Source organism: Eupeodes corollae, chromosome 2 (genome assembly GCF_945859685.1).
Source record: "Eupeodes corollae chromosome 2, idEupCoro1.1, whole genome shotgun sequence".
NCBI classification, from domain to species: Eukaryota; Metazoa; Arthropoda; class Insecta; order Diptera; family Syrphidae; genus Eupeodes; species Eupeodes corollae.
In genome coordinates, this window is record NC_079148.1 from 46,113,511 (window position 1) to 46,137,000 (window position 23,490).

Here is a 23,490-nt window from a genome sequence, read left to right on the forward strand (position 1 = left end):
TCACAACTTTGTCAGTTCTTATCCGATTTCGACAAACAATGCATCAAATGATAGCTAATAAAAAATAGAATTTTTCAAACTAAAACAAACACCAAGTTTTCCACATTTTATTATATTAAATGGGGATAAACTGTGTTGTAGATAATACTATTCTATTCCTGAACCCCATTTCCATAGGAAATCAAGAGGTAACTTTACAATTCAATAAGAAAAAGTCCTTCAGATGTTTCGAAACCTATAATTTAAATTAAGTTGAAAAGAATGGAAATACCCAAAACATCTTCTGATATTCTCAAATAAGGCATTAAAACATTTGTTCTTAAATTTTGTACAAAATATTTATTTATGTAAAAGTTTTATTATTACTTTCAAGAGATATTTGTATAAAAATAAATAAAAAAAACTTATCGAATAATCTTTAGACCTTCAGTAGACCATTTTTTGTTCATATTTGTCAAGGCCTGTTCACAATAGAATCTTTCTTCACTTCCATTGATTAAAGTGTCTCTGAAATTTTCCAGAACTTGAACATCCTTAAGTGCCACCAGTGCATCAATTATTCCCTTTGTGCATTTAACTTTTTTCGAGAGAGTCAGTTTTTGATGAGGATTGCTAAGTTTTGAAAGAAAGAAATGTAACACCGGTAAGGGTGCATTCAGATCGGCTAACCGCTGTATTGCCGTTTCCAATGAGAAACTTATATGAAACTGTTTCTGCTTTGTTATTAAATTCCAAGTAGATTTTTCAAATATACCCCCAAGATCGAGATACGATTGGGATTTAGCTCTCTCATTAAGTGCGGTCCATTCAAATTGTGCTGGTGATATTTGATAATCCGTTGCTATTTTCAAGGGACTCAGAGAACTTGTAGCTTCCGAGTCTTTCCATTTGTGCCTGGCGCAACACGAATACAACACTTCCAAAGCCGACGAATCAACGGTTATTTCGTCATTTAAACTGCTTTTATTCTTTTCTATGAATTCTATGAGATTCAAGGAGTTCGTAAAGATCTGATAGTATATCGAAATAATTCCAGGATCTAAACAATATGCATCTATGAACTGTTTAAGCTTCTGCTTCTTAATTGAAATGTCCGAGTTTCGGTTAATTGCAGCCTTGAACTGAACAATAGAAGATTCATGATGTCGCCCGAGCATAGTAAGTATTTCGATGGCTTCTTTGTTCTTCGTTTGGATTAAATAGTTGATGTAATGATCACATGCCTTTGAACGAATACGTAGGATTCGATAAAATTGTTTTTTGTTCAATGTTCGTTGAAGGAACAGGATTACTCCAATAACGGCGTTTCCATCGCCATTACGCAGTACTTCGTCTAGAAGTTCCTCTTTATCATTCAGTGATTTATAGACTTCCAATGGACATACTTTTCCGTGTAGTAATTTAGTAGCAGTTATTTTTAGTGATGGTGCATGCACCATGTACTGAAGCTTACGGCGCAATAATTTGAGTTCTTCGTCAGGTGAAATACCCTTAAAGGAAAATAATAACAAATTAAGTAATTTCGGTTTTAGCTAATATGCTAAGGAAGCCGCCTTTTACCTTGGGAATGATGTCACTGTCATGGGATTGCTCGTTTAAAATTTGTTCCAAATCGGCCTCGCATAAAACTGATCGAATTGTTAGATTTAATACATTCGCGGTACTATCGAAGCTTGCTTCTGAAATGTTATCATCAGCTAAGATGCTATAGTCCGCTTTGGAGCTATTTAGACTTGCATTGTCCGCCTCCACATCATCGTCTTCATCATCAAAACTGAAAGCCTTGCTGGCAGACCTATTCCAATAGCTTTCCGAATCTTGATTGGCATCCATTAGCTTATCTGGAATTAAGAAATTAAAATATCTGATATAAGAACATGTTTTTTAAATAAAATTTATGAACTTACATTGACTTTATTTTGCATAATATTACAAAAACAAAGTTAAACGAAACTCGAAATTTTGTCCTTGTTTATTTATAAACATGCAAAAAAAGAAACTCAAACAAAAAACATACGATACCTGTCAGAGCTGTCAACAAAAGCTGTCACCTCGGTTCAGGCGAGAAAACATAAGGTCGTAGTTACACCAATTTAAAACAGCGATAAATAAAAACGCTTGCTAACTTTTACTTTATATAAAGGGTCTTCCAAAAGTGGCTTTAGTTCTATAGTAAAAGTAAAAAAACGCACTCAAAATGGAATAAAATGCTTGTTGAATTGTTGAAATTCACCACAAAAATGTTTGACAATTTGCCTGGCCGGAAATAATTAAAAAATTGATTTACGTTTTCTTCACAGTCGAATAGGGAAACTATTTCTTCTGCGTATATCACATAAAATTGGACACTTTCCTATGAAATGGATAACATCGTCCCTCACTTTTAAGTTACAAAGGCTGCAGTAGATAGACAGATCTTTCGAATTTGGTTTATAATTAAGACTTATCATTTCTCCTCTCATTTTGAAAATTGCCGATATGAGCTTCTGCTTGTTCTCGTTTCGAAAGTAGTTACATTCGTATAAATTGCTATTAAGATGGTTGTACGAAAATCTATGCACCGAGGATGTAACTTCATTAATAGCGTCGACTCTCAGTTTTTCATCTTAATTTGCAATAAGATTCCGGAGGTCGTCATCGCAGTATTTACCATTTTCATCAACTATTGGAAAGCCCGTTCTACAGTATGCAACGTGGTCTTCTAGCTTCTTATACCACAGATTTTTAATTGTTTTCAATGCCAGAAAATTCGGGAGCCTTTCAACTGGCATATTAAAAAGTTTTTTGATATAATCAACATGACATTTAATAGTTTTGAGTGGTGACAGTCCTGTCTCAATTGAGATCATATAGCTTGGGGTGTTTTTCGGTAAACGAAAGCATCTTTTAATGAAGAACCTCTGAAGTTTTTCTACCGTTCCAAACTTCTCCCCCCCCCCCATATCTGAGCTGCATGCATTATAATTGATTCCGCCACTGCAACAAAGACCTTATTTTTAACACTATGTGATATTGACTGGTTTGAGAAGCATTTCTTCCATGTTGCGGATATTGGTCTTTTAGATTTAATCAGCTTTTCTTTAAGGTGTCCTCGATATTTCAATTTCACAAGGAAGAAAATCAATCAGGTCCTCTATGAACAAACCAAAAAGATTTGGGCTTAAATTGCATCCTTGCAATCGACTTTTCGGCACCATTCCTGCCTTATTTTCGTCATTGGTGCTTTATAGTACCTGCCCAAATTTTTCTGACATCCCATAATTATAAAGCTTGAAGAATAGTTATCGGTGTTCAACGGTATCAAAAACTACCTTGAAATCGACAAAAAATACGTAGAGCTTCTTTTTTTGTTCAATATTAGAGGTTGTCGCTATGATTTGCAGTACAAAAATATTTTCAATAGTCGAGTAGCCACTTCTAAAACCTGCCTGAAATTCCCCAAGCAACTTATTATCATGAGTCCAACGGGTGAATCGGTTATTTAATAATGTTGCGAATATTTTGTAGGTGGCGTTGAGAAAGGATACCCCACGGTAGTTGGATGGATCATCAATGTTGCCTTTCTTATGTATGGAAAAAATTAAAGACAGAACTATAATAGACTTAACCGAAAGTAAGCTAATGTCAAAACCGAACGAAAAGTTATCGTCAAAACAAAAAGTAACCATAATGGAAGTAACTCAAGCAAATGTCATACGAAATTCGTTTTAAATTTGACATTTGCTTAAGCTCGAGCAATTTAAATGGCTCTTGCGTAATTGCGCGTTAAGGCCCAACTATAATATGCATAAGCTAGCATATGCGCGCATAAGGAAACGTGCGAATGCAAAGAATCTCAATACGAGTGAACATAATGGAGTCTAGCTCCGTTTCGTTCAATTTTTCTCAGTTTCGTTAACTTAAGCAAGAGCGATCCCAGTCGCTCGCCGCATAAGTAAAATCTGACATGTAGATACGTGAACAAAATTGCATTATGGCTATGCAGTAATTTCGCAAACTTAAGTGAATTTTCGTTGGGTTTTTGACATAAGCTTATGTTTGCTTATAGTTGGGCCTTTAGTTAGCGAAATTTAACGAAACTGAGCAGAACGTCTATTATGGTTAGTGACATATAAGGCCGCGTATTGGTTCGTTCCCTTAAGCTCGGTTAAGTCTATTATAATTGAGGCTTTAGGAATTTTTTAACTGTTCTGGTATTTAAAATTGTATTGAAAGCCAGTGTTAAATTTAAAGTTAGCCTTTCTGTTCCTTATTTAAGGAATTCCAGTAGTCCTGAAGCTTTTCCGTCCTTAAATTTCACTAATACGGTTTAAACTTCGTCGTGAGTTATGACACTATCCAAAATATCATTCGAGTACGAAGGTTTATCGTATTGGATAGGAAGCGTAAGACTCTCTGGGTTCAAAAGTAACTCGAAGTGATTATATAAAATACATCGATATTTAGGTTCAAACTGATTTTTGGGTTTGCTCCATTTAATTGGTTAATGTCCTCTTGAATTCCTTGGAATCCTTGTAGTTTGTAAGTTTAAGAGCCTCGGTTTCATTAAACTTTGTTCTTTTTCCTTGCATATTTCCTTGAATTCTACGTTTGCTACTATGTACATTTTTTTGAAGGAAAAGCTTTTAACCATTCGAATGATTTTTTGCGCGCTAATACTAAAAAACTTGATGAAAATTTCAAACTCTGGCTTTATTTAAACAAATTTTTACAATAATTTATGAATAGAAAAAAAAACTTATACATACATCTTAATACAATTTCTTCTGATTCTATTCTTTAACAACTAAGACGATCAGGCAAGAACTATTATCTATTTTTTGTTTTGTTTTTTATTTTATTTAAAATGGATCTCGTTGTTGTTTATAAAAATTCTCTTTAAAATTATTATGTTCAGTCTATGTTAGGAGAAACGACAAAAAAGCTTACATCGTAAAATTAAAATAATGTGTTTGTTATGATATAAAAATGTACGTTATACCTGCAAAACGAATAAATATAGCGATTAGAGTAGAGTAATGCGGTAAACAAATGTTGATAAAAACAAACAAAATCTGCTGAGATATTTAAAATACGATAAATAAATACTCTTGCTTATTTACTAAAATTGTACATATATATATAAATGCATTTTTATTTGTAAACAATAAAAATAAACGAACGAGTATTACTTTTGCTGCGAAATCAGTGAGCTAGCAGCCGCCCCTCGTCCATTTGGATCGATGTACGAAATAATGCTGTCTTGGCTACTATCGTCTTCTACTGTCTCGGCAGTAGTATCTTTCTGGCTGTTGGTTGCTGTTTGATTGCTTTTAGTTTCGACTTCACTTAAATCGCAAGGCTTGCTTATAACAGAACAACCTTCGGCGTTTCTCTCCAAATCTGAGGTATGCGAAGTTGATCTCCGGGTAATTTGCTCGTACAATTCATCTAAGGAGGTATGACTCCTACGATGGTCTTGTTCGGCGTTTTCCGATGGCAAAAGGCAATCATTAGAGCAGCTGTTGAAGTCATCGTAATCATTTTCTTCATCGAAGTCGTTATCGGCTTCATCGGCTTCGCTCACTTCTGAAGATTGGTAGGGATAATAAACATCGCCGGTAAGGGTCAAGTTTAGATCGTTATCCGGTTGAGGAGCGTACAGTCCATGACTTCGAATGCTGAGCTCTGAGTTTTGGTAATTAAGATCACTTTCACATGCAGGACTTGAGGCAAATGTCCGTCGAATACTGAGGGCAAACATATTAAGCGAATCCGAGTTGACATTGCTGCCTTGACTGTAGGCAGCAGCCTCACTTAGAGCATCATCTAGTGAAATAGACTCATCATCGGCGGGAGCGACAAGAGGTTTTCGGCGGTCTTGTGGCGAAGGCAAATCATTGATTTCGCAAAGGCTGGGTGAAAATAATATGGGGCTACTGAGACCCGGCCGGTTTTCGGCAATTGTCCGAATCGGAACTGGATTAGCAATTGTACTATCGAGAAACTCGTCTTGCTTCTGGGACATGTTACTCAAAGAAATTGACCGCACATGGTTCTTACTATAATTGACAAAGCGTTTTCTCCCACTTCCACCTCCTCTGATGAATTCTAGTTCGGCGTTGAGGCTTAGCATAGATTTTGATCTTCTCTGCAGGGTTATCCTGATGGGAGCATCTTCTCCTGTGTAATAGGCTCTATCGGCAATCTGTATCGACTCTGAAACATACGTTTCGTTCTTGTCCAAATTCAGGCTAATCTCTTCGCTACTGGTATTCAGAGTGTTGACGCTGCCTTCTACTAAAGCAGGACCAACTTCTACTATGGGTAATCCGATTGTATTCATTGCATCTATGGGAGTAAGGTTAGCTGGTTCTGTAATTATTGCTTCCAACATCGTATTGCTCGGACTGCAGCTGGTGTTCACACTGCTAACGCCACTCGATTCAGCCGCGGCGGAGGCATTTCGATTTGTTATAATATTCCTTATGTTTCCATTGACATAGAGCGGAGTTATGTTACGATCACTTTGGGAATTTAGATCGTTGTGCTCCATATCGATTTCATCTTGTTCGAGGAACTTTTCAACGTTCAGTGATTTCCTGAACTTGTCATCGGCACGCATCGTTACAATTTCATGCTGTGGCTGTGCGGTTTCCGGGACATTGGTATAAATATTCGCAACCATTTCGTTGTTGTTCATTTTACTGCGATTTGAAAGCGCCCGAATGCCTTCAGCGCCCAGAACCAAGCGTTCAGCATCAACTATCATGTCGCTCTCGTTGCAGCTGTCCGAGAGGATGTTTGGATTCAAGCTCTGTTGTCGTGCTTCTTTGGAAAAATTACATACGTCACCTCTGACGTGGATGTTGGTGTTGTTCACCTTACTCCCTGTGCTAAAAATCGACATGTTCCTCTGTCGATTTGAATGATTTGAGTGGTACGGCCCTATGCCCACTGTTGAAGAAATATCGCTCATACCATCGCCGTAATCGCATCGGTCCATTTGTCTCTGCAATTCAAAGTTATTCCGCTTGGCAAGTCGTTTCTGTTTCTTGAAGAACTTTCGCGCAACGTTGATTTGGTTGGGATTGTAGAATATGTCGGCATTGGGGATTTCTTGAGTGAGAATCACCGGATTATGCATATATTGCTGTCGATTTAACTGCACAATGCTCGCAGATCCCGATGGTGTTAGCAGTTTGCTAGGACTGTCAATTCGGTTCATTTCTCCTTTTAGGTGGTTGCTACGAGAACTGGGCGGTCGGTTTTTTGAACATTGGCTATTGGAGCGAGAAGCTGAGTGCACTGTTTCGCAGGTCTGGTGGTAGGTCACTGTGGTGTTCACTTCCTTAGTGTTGTCGCTTATGTTCCGTGTGCGACAGCAGCAAAAGTTCCGACAACTCAACTGGCTCCACTGAAAACGAACATCACTGCGCGAAATAGAGTAGAAGACCAACAGAAATATGCCCAAGATGGAGCATGTGATGGCAAAAATTATGCTGAACGCCTCCTCCTCGTAGTCAAGTGTGTCCTTAAAAGGCGTAGCAACGCTGGAAGCAGCACTAATCCAAGACACAATATAAAGAAATAGGAAGACAAAGTGTGCCCTTAGTTGGGCCAAGTTGGTATGTTCCACGTCCTCGAGCATGCTGGTGGAAGGATTACTCAGCGAAAGGCTTCGATATCTCTCTGAGGGGTTGTAATGATGTGGCACATTATGGATAGACTCAAGCAGTTCAAGGTCTACATTTTCTGTCCCCTGAGTAATCTCAGAAAAATGCCCGTTGTGATCCACTGAAGTCCGAATATGACACCGAACACATATGAACAAAATGGCCAAGAAAAGTAGTAAGATAACAGATGGAACAAAAATCGCACTCAACGACGGTCCATTGTCCAGGAAGCAGTGTGAATACGATGCGTATTCGCGCATATTCACAGCACCACTTATCCCACATATAATCATACCAATACCCCATCCCACGAGGTATATTCCTAAAATTGGCTTGCTTCCGATGTTCTCCTTGGGCAAGTCTTCCATGGGGAGACGATTCCGCTTTGAAAGACGTTTATACATGTTGCTCACGCTCACGCAAACCCATAAAATTACGCACAGACTCAAGTAGTGGATACTTATTCCGATAATTTGGCAAACCTTGTAGTCCTCGGTTTGGTAGATTCCAAGAGCGAATATGAAACTCAGCGCGGAAATCGCCAGCCAGGTGTTCACGAGCGAATGTCGATGGCGTCGAGCCATTTGAATGGATCGCCCGAACGTGACATACGTAACGATATTTATCCAAACGCAAACGAAAAGAATCGAGCAGCCAATATAGAAGCCCAGAGGCGAGTACCTGAAGCGAGCACCAGCGTTTTCATCAATGAAATCATTCAAGTGTTTCCGATTTTGCAAAAGACCGTAGTAACCCAATTTGTTGCAGGTAAAGACCAACAGGCCCCGATAGTAGTACGAGTTTTGACACACTTCGATTGACCACGAATTCGTTTCGGAATCCCACCACGCCGGGACAGGGGCACTCAATTTATTGTGATGCGCTCGTACTCGAAGCATCAGGGTTATCGGCTCGCTGACATTGCGGATGTTTTCCGAATCGGAGATTATTTTGGCACCAATGACAACCGATGTTATAAGCAAATTGGATTCGTTATTCTGGTGTGGCAGGAAGTTTCCATTTTCATAGACGGCTACCATGAGTTTCTGAGACATGTATTGATGGGCGAAATTCGGATGCAGGAAGTTCGGTGGGATTTGGATAGATGCGTCAATGTGCTGTCCGAATATGTCAAGGGTCTGGTTCATGTAGTTGCACTGGAAGACTCTCTTTTTATCATCGACTTCAGATCGGATCCAGGTACAAGACATTCCCGTAAACAAATCCGAGCGTATGGTGAAAAAGTCTATGGATAGATGTGGTTTGTTAGCTGTCTGATGGATATCGGTGTTTTGCACCAGGGCGGAGTGTTGGATATATGGTATAAACTGGGCGGCTATTTCTACAGCATTTATTAGTTTCACTCCACATCCTTCGATTGTTTGAGCTTCGTGTAAAATCCGCTCGGGAAGGATGAGCAGTTGTGAGACAATATCCAGCAGCATTGAACCCAAATCCTTTTCCTGGCGCACAAATGCCAGATAATTTCTTAGAGTTCGTGTTATAAACACAATGTCCATGGGGTCGCGAAATTTCCGCAAGTTTTCTTCAAACTGCGTATAATTGCGAAGCCGTTTAGCACTTTCTAAGACGCTTCCTTTGGCTAAGGAAAGATTAACCTCGGCAAATCGCTCCAGAATTCTCGTGTTCTCACTAATAAACGGGCAAAGTGATGTATTTAGATCCATCCATTCGCCGTTATCGTTGCAAAAATACGTTGCATGAGACTCCGTAAGGGCCTCTCCTAAACAAGGTTGCCGTACAAGTTGTCCTCGAATTGTACGTGGCCAGAAATACTTTCCCTTATTGTTGTACACCTCCAGAGAAGGGCAATACTTTGTTTTCTCTGATATCACCATAACTGCTATGGTCCTCGATAAATTGGCTTGCTGCGATCGCAAACGACAATCCCACAAACCCGTGTGATTACGCGTGACAGAGGGAATTCTTAGAATAGAATCCAAGAGGCCACTGTCAGAGAGATGTTTGGCATCGATCTGAATCGAGGGAAAATATTTGGTAGGATCTTTATACACGATGTCATCGGTAGAATTGGGTGCGACAATTTTCTCAGACCATCCCCAAAAAACGTGTGCTTTAGCTGGAAGGTCTTCGGAATCCTTTGGTGCACCAACAGCTACTCTTGGCGCTCGACATCTTAGAACAATTTCATCTCCCTCAAAAACAAGCTTAAAAATTTACAAGATTATATTGGTTATTCGGTTATTTGGAGACTTTAAAGTAACTTTACCTGATCTGCATCTGGTTTTAGTTCTAGCAGAGGTTGTAAATGTGAATCACAGTGCAAATCCGATCCCACCCTCAGCTTCTTAAGTGGTACACCCTTGAAATCTATCGGAGTTTCACACTTTGGCGTTTGATATAGTTTGACGGGTAATGCATTAGACCAGGCAACTAGCCATATCAGATCACAATCGCAAGCTAGTGGGTTGTTGGTAATATCGCTGGAAAAATGTCGAAAATATTGAATGAATAAAACTTAGATATGATAAGAAATTAGACATTTTTTTAAGAGAAAGACCTCAAACAATGGCTTGATTTTGTGCGTAAAAAAAGGTAGGGGACAAATATTTAAGATGATTTCGTATAGCTCCCGGTTAATTAAGGATAAAAGGAAAATCGAGTCTTTTTATTTTATAATTAAAAGTTTTAAGATTTGAAGGCTTTCAAGATCAAATCGATGTCGTTCGTTAAAAAAAATGTATTTTACTTTTTTTTAAATATTGTAATACAAAGTTTAAGGGTCCCTTGCTACAAGAAGCTTCCCACTAAACTAGCTCTCTTCTTTTTCCAGCTCTCTAATACTCGTAACTCAGCAGCATTGTTTTTAGGTATATATCAAGTCTAAAGTAAATTTCATTTATGGGAAAATTGCGAAAGTATAAAATATATGTTTTCGGTTTTTCAAAAGCTTGTATCAGAGATTCAACCAGGCTTTTAAAAAAAAAAGTAAAAAAGTAAGATGGCTTGGTAAAATTTTAGAATCAAGAACAACTGAAGAACATCAAGAGGGTTTAAACAGAAATGGTTTCCTTTGTTGTGAAATTTTGTAGTGGATGAATTGCACGAAACTCTAACCTCTCAAGAAATAATATGCATGCACCTTTACGAATGATATCCTCATCATGTCCTTAGGAAAGTAACAGACGGCCGGGCCTGAACACCCCGAGGATATATTAATTGTTCATTGATTTTTTTATCTCACAACGAAAATTTTTTAGTTTATTCTTTTATTTCTAAGAACACACAATGTTAGGTCCCCTAAGTGCCAACAAAATATTTTATCATTTAATATTTATTTATAAGTTTAATTTAAGACAATTGTAATATATGAAAAGTTCAATAAAGATAAATGTATCCTTAGAAAAGTTTGAAGGCACTCTTTTGCAGCGATAAAGGTTTATACTTCTTTTGTACGAGTTATTAATATTGCAAATAAGCGATTTCTCAACGGAGGAAATGCAACTCGAAAGTTTATAATAATAAAGAAAAATTCTCTCAAAAAGTCCAACAATGCCCAGTGCTTTAAAGACAGAAGCAGGCACGTGGACTATCACAGATGAAGAATCTCTTAATCTGTTATTAGACATCTACTTTCTAGGTAGCTCTAACATACTCCAGAACCAGACGGAATCATTCCGGCCGAACTACAAAAAAGCTCAGACATGATCATTCCACCATTGGAAATCATTCTGTGTAAGGTTGAGATATATTCCCAAAGCCTGGAGAATGGCAAAAGTAGTCTTCATTCCTAAAGCAGGGAAACCCTCACATGTTGACCCTAAAGATCTACGACCAATAAGCCTATCATTCTTCCTTCTTAAAACCTTGGAAAGATTGATTGAAATTTACATCAGACATAACTTAAAACCATGTCTCATTTCCACAGCTCAACATGCTTACTCTAAGGGAAATTCAGTAGAATCAGCACTTCACTCGCTGGTACGTATTATTGAACATTCCCTCGAATACAAAGAATATAACTTAGTAGCGTTCCTAGATATTGAAGGAGCTTTCAATAACGTCAGTTACCAGGCGATCACAACAGCAATGGATAAGCTGAAATTAGAGAAATCACTCATAGATCTTATAAGTCTCATGCTCAAAAGCAAGACAATAACTTCTAACATGAGAAGTTTTACTACCACCAGATCGGTGAATCGAGGCACTCCCCAAGGTGGAGTCCTTTCGCCTCTTTTATGAACCATGGTAGTAAACGACCTACTTACATCATTGGAAGCAGAGGGTTTCAAGGTGATTGCTTATGCTGACGACGTTGCAATATCCGTATCTGGGAAGCACCCCCAAGTTCTCTCGAAACTCCTACAAAATGCCCTAAACAGGCTAACTAAATGGGCTAAGCAATATGGATTGGACGTCAACCCACACAAAAACAGAATTAATACTCTTTTCGAGAAGATATAAAATTCTTCAGATTAGCCCACTCAAGATTGGAGGAATACCATTAGGCTTTTCCGACCAAGCTAAATATTTGGGCCTCATTTTAGACAAAAAACTAAATTGGAAGGCAAATATTGATGAAAGAGTAAAAAAGGCTACTGTAGCGCTTTTTACTTGTAAAAAGGCCATAGAATCAAAATGGGGCTTCTCCCCAAAAATAACCCACATCGGTAATCAGACCGATACTCATTTATGGAGCTGTCGTATGGTGGACCGCACTGGACAAGATGGTAAATCTAAATAAGCTCATCAAAGTCCAGCGGGCAGCAGGTAAGACTGTTTCAGATCTATCCCAGATCACTTAGACTATACCATCCCAAAAATGGTATTCAGTAAAAGCTTCCATGTGTCCATCCCTTCAAGATCCTCCTGGGTAGAAGAGAGACCCCTGGAAGACGATTCGGTACACTTCTATACTGACGGTTCAAAGACCGATCACTGAGTTGGAAGTGGTATCTTTTCAGAACAACTGAATCTCCGTCTATCCTATAGACTTCCCAATCAATGTAGTGTATTCCAGGCAGAAGTAATGGCGATTAAAGAAGCACTATCCTGGCTCAAAGAAAACGTTATATCTTGTAAGGATATACGAATCTTCTCGGACAGCCAAGCCGCTCTTAAATCTCTCGCGTCTGTCTCCACAAACTCTGGAACAGTCCACGATTGTCAATCATCTCTGAAGGAGATGACGGAACAATTTAACATTCACCTCATTTGGGTGCCGGGCCACAGAGACATTCCGGGAAATTGCAAAGCCGATGAGCTCGCCAAAAACGGAACACTTCTGCCTCATGTTAGACAAAAACATAACATAGGAACACCACTTGCTACATTCAAATATCTTCTCAAACAATATTGACTTAAAACGGTCAAAAGGCTTGATATCACTGAGCAGACAAAGTATAAACTCTACAATTGGAGTAATAACGAGACTCATAGGAAGACATGCTCTGAGGCTAGGGGTCTACACAAATGACTTCTGTAGAAGCTGCATGGACGAAGAGGAAGAGGAAACGCTCCAACACCTTCTATGTACATGTCCAGCACTCTCCATTAGAAGGAATAACTTTCTCGGTAAACCCTTCTTCTATAACACCAGTGAACTTGAAACGATTGACACAAAACGTCTCTCTAACTTTATTAAAAGTACGAAATGGTTTGTTTAAGTTCATTACTCTTCCATGAGTAACCTCATTAGTGGTATCACAATGGACCCTTGAGGTCTACGTGCGTCAATGACATCTGGACAGCCACTCCAACCTAACCTAACCTAGGTTTTCGGGCACATTTCATGAGAAAGGTTCAGAAGGCCTAAATAAACTGTTGCACAAATCCTTTGGCCTTGAAGTAACATTTCAAAACGGAAGGGAACTAAATGCGTTATTATCGTAACAAAATCAAAGTAATCATATCCGACTTGCAACTGCAGACAAAGCGAACTTGTTACGGAAATTACGTTCACATTTCATTGGGTAGGTGGCCATGGCGACGTTCAGGAAAATAAAGAACCCCTTCTTTTCAATTCAATTCCACTCGCAGGACTCGAACCCTACTGTGGAATAAGGAGAAAATGTGATCAAAAATAACATGATGCTAAGGATTAAAAATAAAGCAGGCATTACATTACCTGGGAATTATAACTAAAAACGTCTCTAAGACTTCTACATTAAGTAGGATAACTAAGCTGTAAGCTTTATATGCACCTAAACATCTTTGGTTTTACAAAAAGTATCAGTTGTAAGTTTTAAAGCTTGCGTGGGAGAAGGAGAAATTTATCGCACTGTGTATATGTTTGAGCGTGTGTAAAATCTTTTGAATCTTATATCACTTGGCAGACAGATTTCTATAAAACGAATAGCAATTTCCCCACCGCGTAGTTTCCGCAGTCGAAGAAGTATCACTAAAATCAATTCGATCATTAAAAGCTGAATGGAATATAGCTAGGCAGAAAACCTGACTTATTTTGTCTTATAAAGATCGAATTTTCTTTGATAAGATGACATCGATATAAAAGTTTTTAATACTAACAAACGACGCGGGTATGATATTCCAAGGGAGATAACGCTTCGAAATTGAAAAGGAGAAATTGATTTCATAACATTCGACTATTTTCCCTTGAATTAAGACAAGTCTCTTGTCCATGTTAATCAACCCTGTCATGAATTCCATCGTAATCGGATATTTTTACGAATCCTGAAAAACTGTATCATGAAATCCGTTCGTAATGGAAAATATCATACAATTTTGCATTACGAACAATTTTTCGGCATTCGTAAAATTTTCCGATTACGATGGATTTCATGATAGGGCTGAATGACTCAACAATTTTTATACATACATTTGAAATGCTTTATCTGAAAAGGCCAGAACATTTTGAAGCCAATCATCATAAACTTTACCAACCGCTTGAACTATTACCAAAGATTCTGAGGCGGAAAAGATTTTAATAATACGATATCCCATATGGTTAGGTTAGGTTAAAGTGGCTGTTGGTTGGGAAGTCCAACATACTTAGACCAAAGTATGGTCCGTTGTGATACCACATGGATCAGTTGATCAGCTTAACTCGCCGAACCAATTGGAGCTCCGAATGAAGCGTAGGAGACAAAAATGTCAGCATTTTTTAGATCGCTGGTATCGTTGAAGTAGTAGTCTCCAAGGTGGTCTTTAAGTCTTTGTGATAAGGCAGGACATGTGCACAGAAGATGAGAGATTGTCTCCTCCTCCTCCTCGTCCATGCAACTCCTACAAGAATCATTTGCTTCAAGTCGAATAGCATGCCTTCCTATCAAGCAGTGCCCAGTCAGGACACCAATAACGTAACTAATGTGCAATCTACTCAGATAGATTAATTGTTTTGAGCGCCTGGCGCTAAGATTAGGCCAAATTAGTTTAGTCGCTAAACAGCTGGTTTTGTTTTCTCTGTGGTATCTTGCTTTAGCATGACGTTACATGTAGCTAAGGGGATAACTATGCTAGCATTGTGAGCCAGCAGAGGTAAAGTTGTTCCGCTTTTTGCAAGTTCGTCAGCTTTGCAATTTCCTGGAATGTCTCTATGGCTCGGCACCCAGAAAAGGTTAATGTTGAACTGTATAGCCATCTCCGTAAGAGATGATCGACAATTAAGGGTTGTTAGTGAGTAAGTGGAGACAGTGTCTAGGGACTTTAACGCAGCTTGGTTATCCGAGAAGATGCGTATATCATTAGTTGATATAACGTTTTCTCTAAGCCATGATAGGACTTCTTTTATAGCCAGGATTTCAGCTTGGAAAACGCTTCAATGATCGGGTAGACGAAAGGAGAGACTTAAGTTTAGTCTATCTGAGTATACGCCTCCACCAACCCTATCCTCCGTTTTTGATCCGTCTGTATAAAAGTTTATAGGATCATCGTTCAAAAATGATGTATTCTCCCAAGAAGACCTGGGAGGTATAGTCACTTTGAAGCTATAGTTATTAAACTGAGGATGGGGTATGGTGTAGTTAATATTACTGTTTATAGTTCTGAACGAGTTCAAAATAGTGGTGTGGCCAGTTCCATTATTGATCCACAGAGAGGAGGCTTGAAGCCGTATGGCTGTATTAGAGGCCGTTTGCTTGCTGAAAATGTCCAGCGGTATTAGATGGAACAGAACATCAAGTGAGGCGGAGGGGGTAGAGCGAAGTGCTCTTCCCATACACAGGCAGGCTGTTCGTTGGACGCCGTCGACCATACTGCTACTCCATAAGTAAGGATCGGCCTTATGACCGAGATATGTAGCTAGTGTGTAATGCGGGGCTGTAGGCCCCATTTATTACCAATGGCCTTTTTACCGGAGAACAGGGCTACTGTGACCTTGTTTATTCTCTCTTGAATATTAGGTTTCCAACTTAATTTCTTATCCAATATGAGGCCCAAGTATTTTGCTTGTTCAGGGAATTTAAGTGGTACACCGTGTATGAGGGGAGGGTCGATGAGTGGGACTTTGTATTTCCTTGTGAAGAGGACAAGGTCGGGTTTTTGTGGGTTAACGCCTAGTACACACCGATTTGCCCATCTGGTGAGCTTATTTAAAGCGTTTTGTAACAGTTTTTTTTAGTATATTGGGATGTTTACCAGTTACTGCAATAGCAACATCGTTCGCATAAGCAAACACTCTGTATCCCTCTCTTTCTAGAGTAGAGTAGAGAGGGGATAGGACACAACCTTGTGGTGTACCTCCTCTAACACCCCTTAGTGCAGTAAAATCTCCCAGTTTTGAATTGATAATCCTGCTTATCAGCATCTGATTAATCAATTCGCTGATCGACTTATCTACCTTCAGAGATGTCAATAAACGTGCAATTGCAGATGTGTCAACATTGTTAAGTGCACCTTCTATATCTAAGAAGGCAACTAAGATGTACTCTTTATGATGGAGTGAATATTCAATTGTACGTACTATACTGTGTAGAACCGTTTCAACTGATTTCCCTTTGTTGAAGGCGTGTTGAGCCTTTGAAAGGAGGGACTTATCAATACTTGCCCTTAAGTGGATATCGATCAAACGTTCAAAAGTTTTGAGAAGCAATGATAATAAGCTGATAGGTCTTAGGTGTTTAGGGTTAACATGGCTGGATTTTTCAGCTTTTGGAATAAAAACGACTTTAACTTGTCATCGGGATGTATGCCAATTTAAGGCATCCCTTGAAGATGTTTTCTAGGATGGGTATTAGAAAACTTGCATTTTCTTGCAGTTCAGCTGGAATTATACCATCCGGACCTGCAGATTTATATGACAAAACCCTTATACGTCCGAAACTTGAATATAACTCTCATCTCTGCGCCGGTGTTGCAGTAACTTATTTAAGTCTCTTGGACAGTATCTAAAGAAGAGCTTTTAAAATGATCATCAACTCGATTACATCACTCGAACATCGACGCAAGGTTTCTTGTCTCAATCTTTTTTTACCGTTATTTTAACGGACTATTCTCTAGTGAAATAGCCAGTTGCATTCCTTCCCTTAAACAATTTAACCACAATACCAGCCCTTCTAGAAATGCCCATCAGTTTACCCTTAAGCCAAACTTCGGCCGTACTATGAAGTACAGAGATTCATTTTTTTAGCCGTACTACACGGATGTGGAATGACTTGCCATGCTCTATCTTTCCCTATGATTGCATTCAGGAATTCAAAAATCAATGTACATCGACACCTCCCATCCAACCCTTCCCTCTTTTCCCAATGCTCACACTGAGTCTTTGGCATATTAAAGGTTTACAAAACCATTTTTTGTTCGTTCCGGTAGTTCGAAAGAGATCGTCTTTTAAATCTTCCTGGTTCAATAAAGGCCTTAAGAATTTAGAAAATGTAAAAAACAAGGCTTTAAAGAGATGTAAGGTAACAGACAAATCTGAAGATAGAATTCATTTTATGCAACTGCGACGGGAATTTGATTTTTTGAGTAGATTTCTATATTCACAATATATAAGTTCAAATGCAACTCGAAATCTTTCTGGTTTTTTTTAAATTCAAAACGCAAAAGTTCTGCGTTTCCTAGCTCTATAGAGCTTGATGGAGAGACCTCCCATAGTACTGCAGCTACATGCAATCTTTCTGCTAAGTTTTTTTAAGCGAATTACAATATAGACATTATACCTAATAGTGTAAACCTGTGCAATGACATTAGTTCTCAAGTTGATTTTAATGTGTTTTCTCTATCTGATCAAGAGGTATTTGACGGCTTAGCTTCTCTTGATGTTAATATAAAAGCTAGAGTAGATTTGATTCCTCCTCTTTTGATGAGGGAATGTGCTGTTTCGCTTTGTAAAGTACTAAAAATTATTTTCAATATAACGCTTCATTCTGGGGTTTTTCTAGAAAAGTGGAAAATATCATCCATCAGCCTTATTTATAATATAAGTCTCAAGCACTTCATTAAGAACTATAGACCAGTCTCAAAACTTTCAGCGATTCCAAAACTTTTTGAAAAGTTGGTGTTCAATAGACTTAGTTTCACGGTGAAAGACATAATATCTTCGAGACACCATGGATTTTGTAGTGGTCGCTCGTTTACAAGTTTTTGTTTATCTGCTTTGCAAACAAGAATGCAGGTCGATGTTTAGTACACGGATTTTGCGAAAGCGTTCCATAGAGTCCATCATAGACTTCTATTAAGAAAGTTGGAGAGGATGGGATTCAGATTTGGTTTTCTTAAATGGTTAGAATCTTATTTGTCAAATCGAAAACAGATTGTTAAAATCGAAAGCAATCAAACCTTTTTTATTGAAATCTTATCGAGACTGCCTCAGGGAAGCCATTTGTGACCCCTCCTTTTCAATCTTTTCGTCAATGACATTCCGAACTGCCTGCAATTTTCTAATTGTTTGATGTTCGCAGATGACTTGAAACTATATTCCCAAATTTCTTCAGTTGAAAATTGTGTTAACTTTCAAAAAGATATGGATGCGTTTTTCAATTGGTGTAAATATAATCATCTCGAGCTAAATATCTCTTAATGTAAAATATTTAGAGCTTCTCGTACAACACCTAAAGTGCTGTTCAATTACAGTCTCGGCAATGAAAGCCTTTCAACCGTGAGTGAAATAAAGGACCTTGGTGTTATTTTTGACACTAAGTTTTCTTTTTCTGAACACATACATTTTATTATTTTACAATCGAATTCGTTGCTAGGTTTTTTAAAACGGAACACGGAGGTATTTAGAGATAGTTATACTCTGAAAACGATTTACATATCTTTAATATTACCCATACTGGAATACCGTTGTGTTATTTGGTCTCCTTTTTATCAAAATTCCTTAGACAGAATCGAAAACATTCAAAGAAGATTCACGCGCTTTGCTTTAAGGAATTTCAGGTGGTCAGATGGTTTGCCCAATTATGGTTCTAGGTGCGCACTGATAGATTTAAAATCTTTAAAAAGCCGTAGAGAAACCCTTGAAATCTCCGGACTTCCTAGCTCTTATGTCTTTTTATGTTCCTGAGAGATATCTAAGAAATAGGGACGTTCTCTTTTTGATTCCTAGTCACAGGACGAACTATGGACTTAATGAACTCATAACTCGTAATTTATCTCTTTTTAATTTAATTCATAGTGAAGTCGACCTTCAAATGAATAGGGACATGTTTAAGAGTATTGCTTTAAACTTTTTTAATGTAGTCAACAGATTATGTATCCATTGATGAATAAAGAAATAAATATAATTATAACAAAAAAAAATTGCCTTATGGAGTATCTTTGAAATAACATAAGAGCAAATGAACCGGCTCATGTCTAGTTTTTGTATCGTTCATATTGATTGAAAAACTTTTCTAGTGTCATTGAAAATCGAACCTTGACCAAATAGGCTGAGTGAGGTAATGTCAATGCAAGCTTTATGTTTATCAAAATCAATGATAGGTAGGTAGAAATGGCGATCTGAAGGCAACCTAGCCTGAGATGTAATTAGCGCTGTAGTGTGCCGTGTTGATACCAAAAACTCGTTTGACCTGTGTTTGAAAGGGACAGATTTATAGAGAAGCTTCTTAGCGATTATGTTAGAGCAATTTTCATTGAGAAAAAAGACTAGGTCTTTGTCTCAGATAGCTCATCAAGTTCGTGAAAGAATGTTTTTCCAAAGCATTTCATTCTAGTGTTTGCCAAAGCAGGACATTTGCGGAGGAAATGGATTATCGTTTCACTTTCTCTTTGGTCACTACAACTACGGCAAAAGGTGTTGTAGGAGATACCAAACTTTTCCGCATGAAATCCTATAGGCCAATATCCGGTACAAACCGCAACAATCCTGGCTATGTCTTGCCTTGGCCTGCACATAAGATCGTTTGTACGGGTTTTATTATAGGTGGGCCATATCTTCCTAGATATAATGCAGTTGGGTAAATTGCTCCACCTTCGGTTTGATTCAGTTTGGTAGATAGAAAAGATTTTACCCTTCATAGCGCCAAGAGGAATGTTAATCATTTCTGCAAGTGAGCTATGAAGTGCCGATCCTTGCCTGGCTAGCTCGTCAGGCCGTTCATTTCCCACGATACCACTATGGCCCGGAACCCAGATCAGGGTGACACCGAGGTTAATATTCAGGCTCGCAAGCTCATCGCGACATTGCTGGACCAATTTAGATGAGGATGTGGCTTTGACAGCTGCCTGACTGTCTGTAAAGATAGCTGCATTTCGGTTTTGGTTTGGGGAGTCTATCAATGATAGACTAGTATTTAGTTTTTATTGCTCTAAATTCTTTCCTTTTTCACCTTTTAAAAACTCGATGTAATTCAATATTCATTTATTATTAAAGCCAATATTTGTATTTAAATATTGAGTATTATTCAAGAAAAAGTTACTCTATCGCAACTCAATTAACTAAATCAGCGATGAGGTTAATACCCCTCATAATCTCAATCATTAAACTTAAACTACTAAATATTGATTTTGATCAGTTAGAACCGGAAGTTTTTTAAGCAGTTTATTGCCGTAAACAAAAAATAAACCAACAAAACTCGCTGCAGAACAACGTTACTGATAAAAATGGCCTCAAATGTTTATCTTTATAACATTTATTGACTTAATTCTACGAAGGCAGTTTCATTTGTTTAACGCGATGGGGGGCTTTCCTCATTATCATCGATAATCCTCTTAACATAATAAAAGAATAAAGAAAAATTAAACTATATTTTGTATGTACTTACAGAACTTTGAGCGCTTTTAAACGCTCAAATGATCCTTGGTAAATGTGCACAATAAGATTTGCTGACAATTTCAATCTTTCCAGATTTGGAAGCTCTCCGAACATTGTATCGTCGACATATCGCAGTGAATTGTTAGCCAAATGCAGCTTCTTCAAGTTTGTAAAATTTGCAAAGTCGTCCTTAAAAATATGCGAAATTTGATTTTCATCCAAGTCCCTATTTTTTTTTTGTTTTTTGTAAATAGAATCAAATTTAAATGAAACCAAAAAAGAAGTTAAAACAAAATATCATACAATTGAATGATGTTTTCGGTGTCCTCTCCAAAGTCTAGTTCTTTCATGCTGGTAATCTTTGTTGCAGCACCTCCCCCACATTTTACCTTCAGAGAGTTCTTAATTTTGTCACAGACACATATTTCAGGGCACACGGCTTGAACTTGTGCCGAGAAATTTACTAAACACATTAATCTCAATAATAGCACTAATAGAGCCTTCATTTCATTATTAATACATAAAATTATGCTATATTATATTTTCTTTCTCATGAATGGATGAATGGTTAGAAAATGTAATGAATAAAAAAGAAAAACTTCTTTCATGTTAATTGTACGCAGTTGTACTTATTTTTTTTATGACACTTTTTGAAATACATTTTTTGAGGCATTTTTTAAGTGGATAAGTTATGGATTTATTTATATATATTTGGCACTAGCATTGCGGAATCTTTTGAGGGTAACATATTTATAAATTTTGGCTTAGATTTATCAAAAAATGTGTAAAAAATATGTTGAGAAGTTAAAAAGCACTCCCTACGATAACAAATAAAAATGGCAGTTGTTAAAATTCAAGTCCCAAAAATATAGTGATGCCAATAAGTATTTATTTTTTCTGACAGCACAAGAAATTTGGGACAAACACCTTAAAACGGGTTCATGAATGACTCGTTTGGTAGCCTGAAAGTTCATAGAAGTATGTTCAAATTTGAACATGTTAAGAATGGTGGGATTCACAATTCATACGGCAGGAATCTTTTGAAGCGTCTTTGTCAGTATTTACCATGTGGTGATTATGTGCCTCTTAGATTTATTAAGTGGAATAAAATGTAAAATGCAATTTTATTAAATCTTTCATTAAATAAGAAGCTGACAAAGAGGATTCCGTTACTATGTGCTGCTAACTATATGCCTTGTGTTATTTGTTAATAATTTTTAAAACAGGCTTTATCAAATTTTAAAATTGTTCAACCAAAATGCACATAATTTGGAGTACCAACATTTTTGAAATCCGTTTTAACTGGCTGCTAAGTATACGTCACGGTATTGCATTGAATGTATAAATATAACTCTTAAGCCAGCCATACATGACCCGAGCCATGAAAAGGATCTATAAACTTACTTACTTAAGGTGGTGCTACAGTCCGGGGCGGACCTGGGCCTCAGCCAACATGCGTCTCCAGCCAGCTCGGTGCCTAGCTAGCTGTCTCCAGTTTCGCACGCCAAGTTGGTTAAGGGTCCTCTCCCATCTGCTTGCGCCACCTGAGTCGCGGTCTTCCTCTACTACGCCGTCCCTCAGGATTGGTTTCGAAGACCTTCCGGGCTGGAGCAATGATGTCCATCCGCTCTTCATGACCTAGCCATCTAAACCGTTGGACTTTAATTCTGCTAACTAGGTCAGTGTCGCTGTACAGCCCGTACAGTTCATCGTTATATCTTCTCCTCCATTCTCCATCTATGCGTACGGGACCAAAAATCACCCGAAGAATTTTTCCCTCGAAGCATCCTAAGACGCTCTCATCTTCTTTGACAGGGTCCAGGCCTCAGCACCATAAGCGAAAACCGGGATGATGAGTGTCTTATAGATGGTGATTTTACATGCTCGAGAGAGGACTCAATTGCCTTCTAAGTCCAAAGAAGCAGCGATTTGCAAGAGTTATTCTTCGATTGATTTCAGCGCTGGTGTCGTTGTCTGTATTAATAGCGGTGCCTAGGTAGACAAAGTCCTTAACTACCTGAAAGTTGTAGCTGTTTATGGTGACGTTTTGTCCAAGACGTCGTCGTTCAGTGTCCTTTTTGATGACAGCATATACTTGGCCTTGCCCTCATTGACCACTAAACCCATCTTCTTCGCTTCCGTCGCAATGCTCAAAAACGCTCCACTGACATCACGCTTTGATCTTCCAATAATGTCAATATCATCTGCGTATCCGAGTAATTGGATGGACCTTTGGAAGATTGTGCCTTTAGTGTTGACGGTTGAGTTTTGCACAATTCTTTCCAGAACGATGTTGCATCGGTGAGATCTTTTCCGACCTTGATAGAGCGGCATGCATTCTCCATCGTCATTTTGCACAAACGAATAAGTTTGACAGGGATGCCAACACTAGGTATTGCTCTGTAGAGCTCTTCCCTATAGATGCTGTCATACGCGGCTTTAAAATCGATAAAGAGATGGTGGGTATTGATTTGAAGCTCCTGGATTTTTTTCAAGATCTGCTGTAGTGTGAATATTTGGTCGATTGTGGAATTTCCTGGTCTGAAGTCTGATAAGTCTGATAAGGACCAATCAGGTTGTTGACGAACGGCTTTACACGTTCACATAATACGGCAGAGAGGATCTTATATGCAATGTTAAGGAGACTGATGCGTCTGTATTTGGGGCAATTTAGAGAGTTTCTTATGTATCGAGCACAGT

General features: G+C 38.2%; 2 protein-coding genes across 2 annotated transcripts; both read right to left on the reverse strand.

Annotated features, from left to right (window-relative positions):
- Positions 1 to 337: 337 nt before the first annotated feature.
- Positions 338 to 2,021, reverse strand: LOC129945660 (vacuolar protein sorting-associated protein 16B). Its single transcript, XM_056055504.1, has 3 exons — positions 1,908 to 2,021; positions 1,561 to 1,841; positions 338 to 1,490 (listed from the first exon to the last, which is right to left on the reverse strand). The coding sequence occupies exons 2-3, from the start codon at positions 1,831 to 1,833 to the stop codon at positions 405 to 407; spliced, it is 1,359 nt and encodes a 452-aa protein (XP_055911479.1). The 5' UTR covers positions 1,834 to 1,841; positions 1,908 to 2,021; the 3' UTR covers positions 338 to 404.
- Positions 2,022 to 4,671: 2,650 nt separating this feature from the next.
- LOC129944728 (adhesion G protein-coupled receptor A3) lies at positions 4,672 to 21,620 on the reverse strand. Its single transcript, XM_056054367.1, has 4 exons — positions 21,094 to 21,620; positions 20,801 to 21,016; positions 9,907 to 10,120; positions 4,672 to 9,844 (listed from the first exon to the last, which is right to left on the reverse strand). Exons 1-4 carry the CDS (start codon positions 21,294 to 21,296, stop codon positions 5,168 to 5,170), a joined length of 5,310 nt encoding a protein of 1,769 aa, XP_055910342.1. The 5' UTR covers positions 21,297 to 21,620; the 3' UTR covers positions 4,672 to 5,167.
- Positions 21,621 to 23,490: the final 1,870 nt, after the last annotated feature.

What these genes read in the sequence shown, in the direction of transcription:
- LOC129945660 (XM_056055504.1), bottom strand. Translation starts at nt 1,833, where the DNA reads ATGGATGCCAATCAAGATTCGGAAAGCTATTGGAATAGGTCTGCCAGC. An exon ending in ACAGTGACATCATTCCCAAG is followed by an intron (nt 1,491 to 1,560) that starts GTAAAAGGCGGC and finishes TTTTCCTTTAAG; the next exon opens with GGTATTTCACCTGACGAAGA.
- LOC129944728 (XM_056054367.1), bottom strand. Translation starts at nt 21,296, where the DNA reads ATGAAGGCTCTATTAGTGCTATTATTGAGATTAATGTGTTTAGTAAAT. An exon ending in ACCGAAAACATCATTCAATT is followed by an intron (nt 21,017 to 21,093) that starts GTATGATATTTT and finishes AAAAAAAAATAG; the next exon opens with GGACTTGGATGAAAATCAAA. An exon ending in TAAAACCAGATGCAGATCAG is followed by an intron (nt 9,845 to 9,906) that starts GTAAAGTTACTT and finishes TAAATTTTTAAG; the next exon opens with CTTGTTTTTGAGGGAGATGA.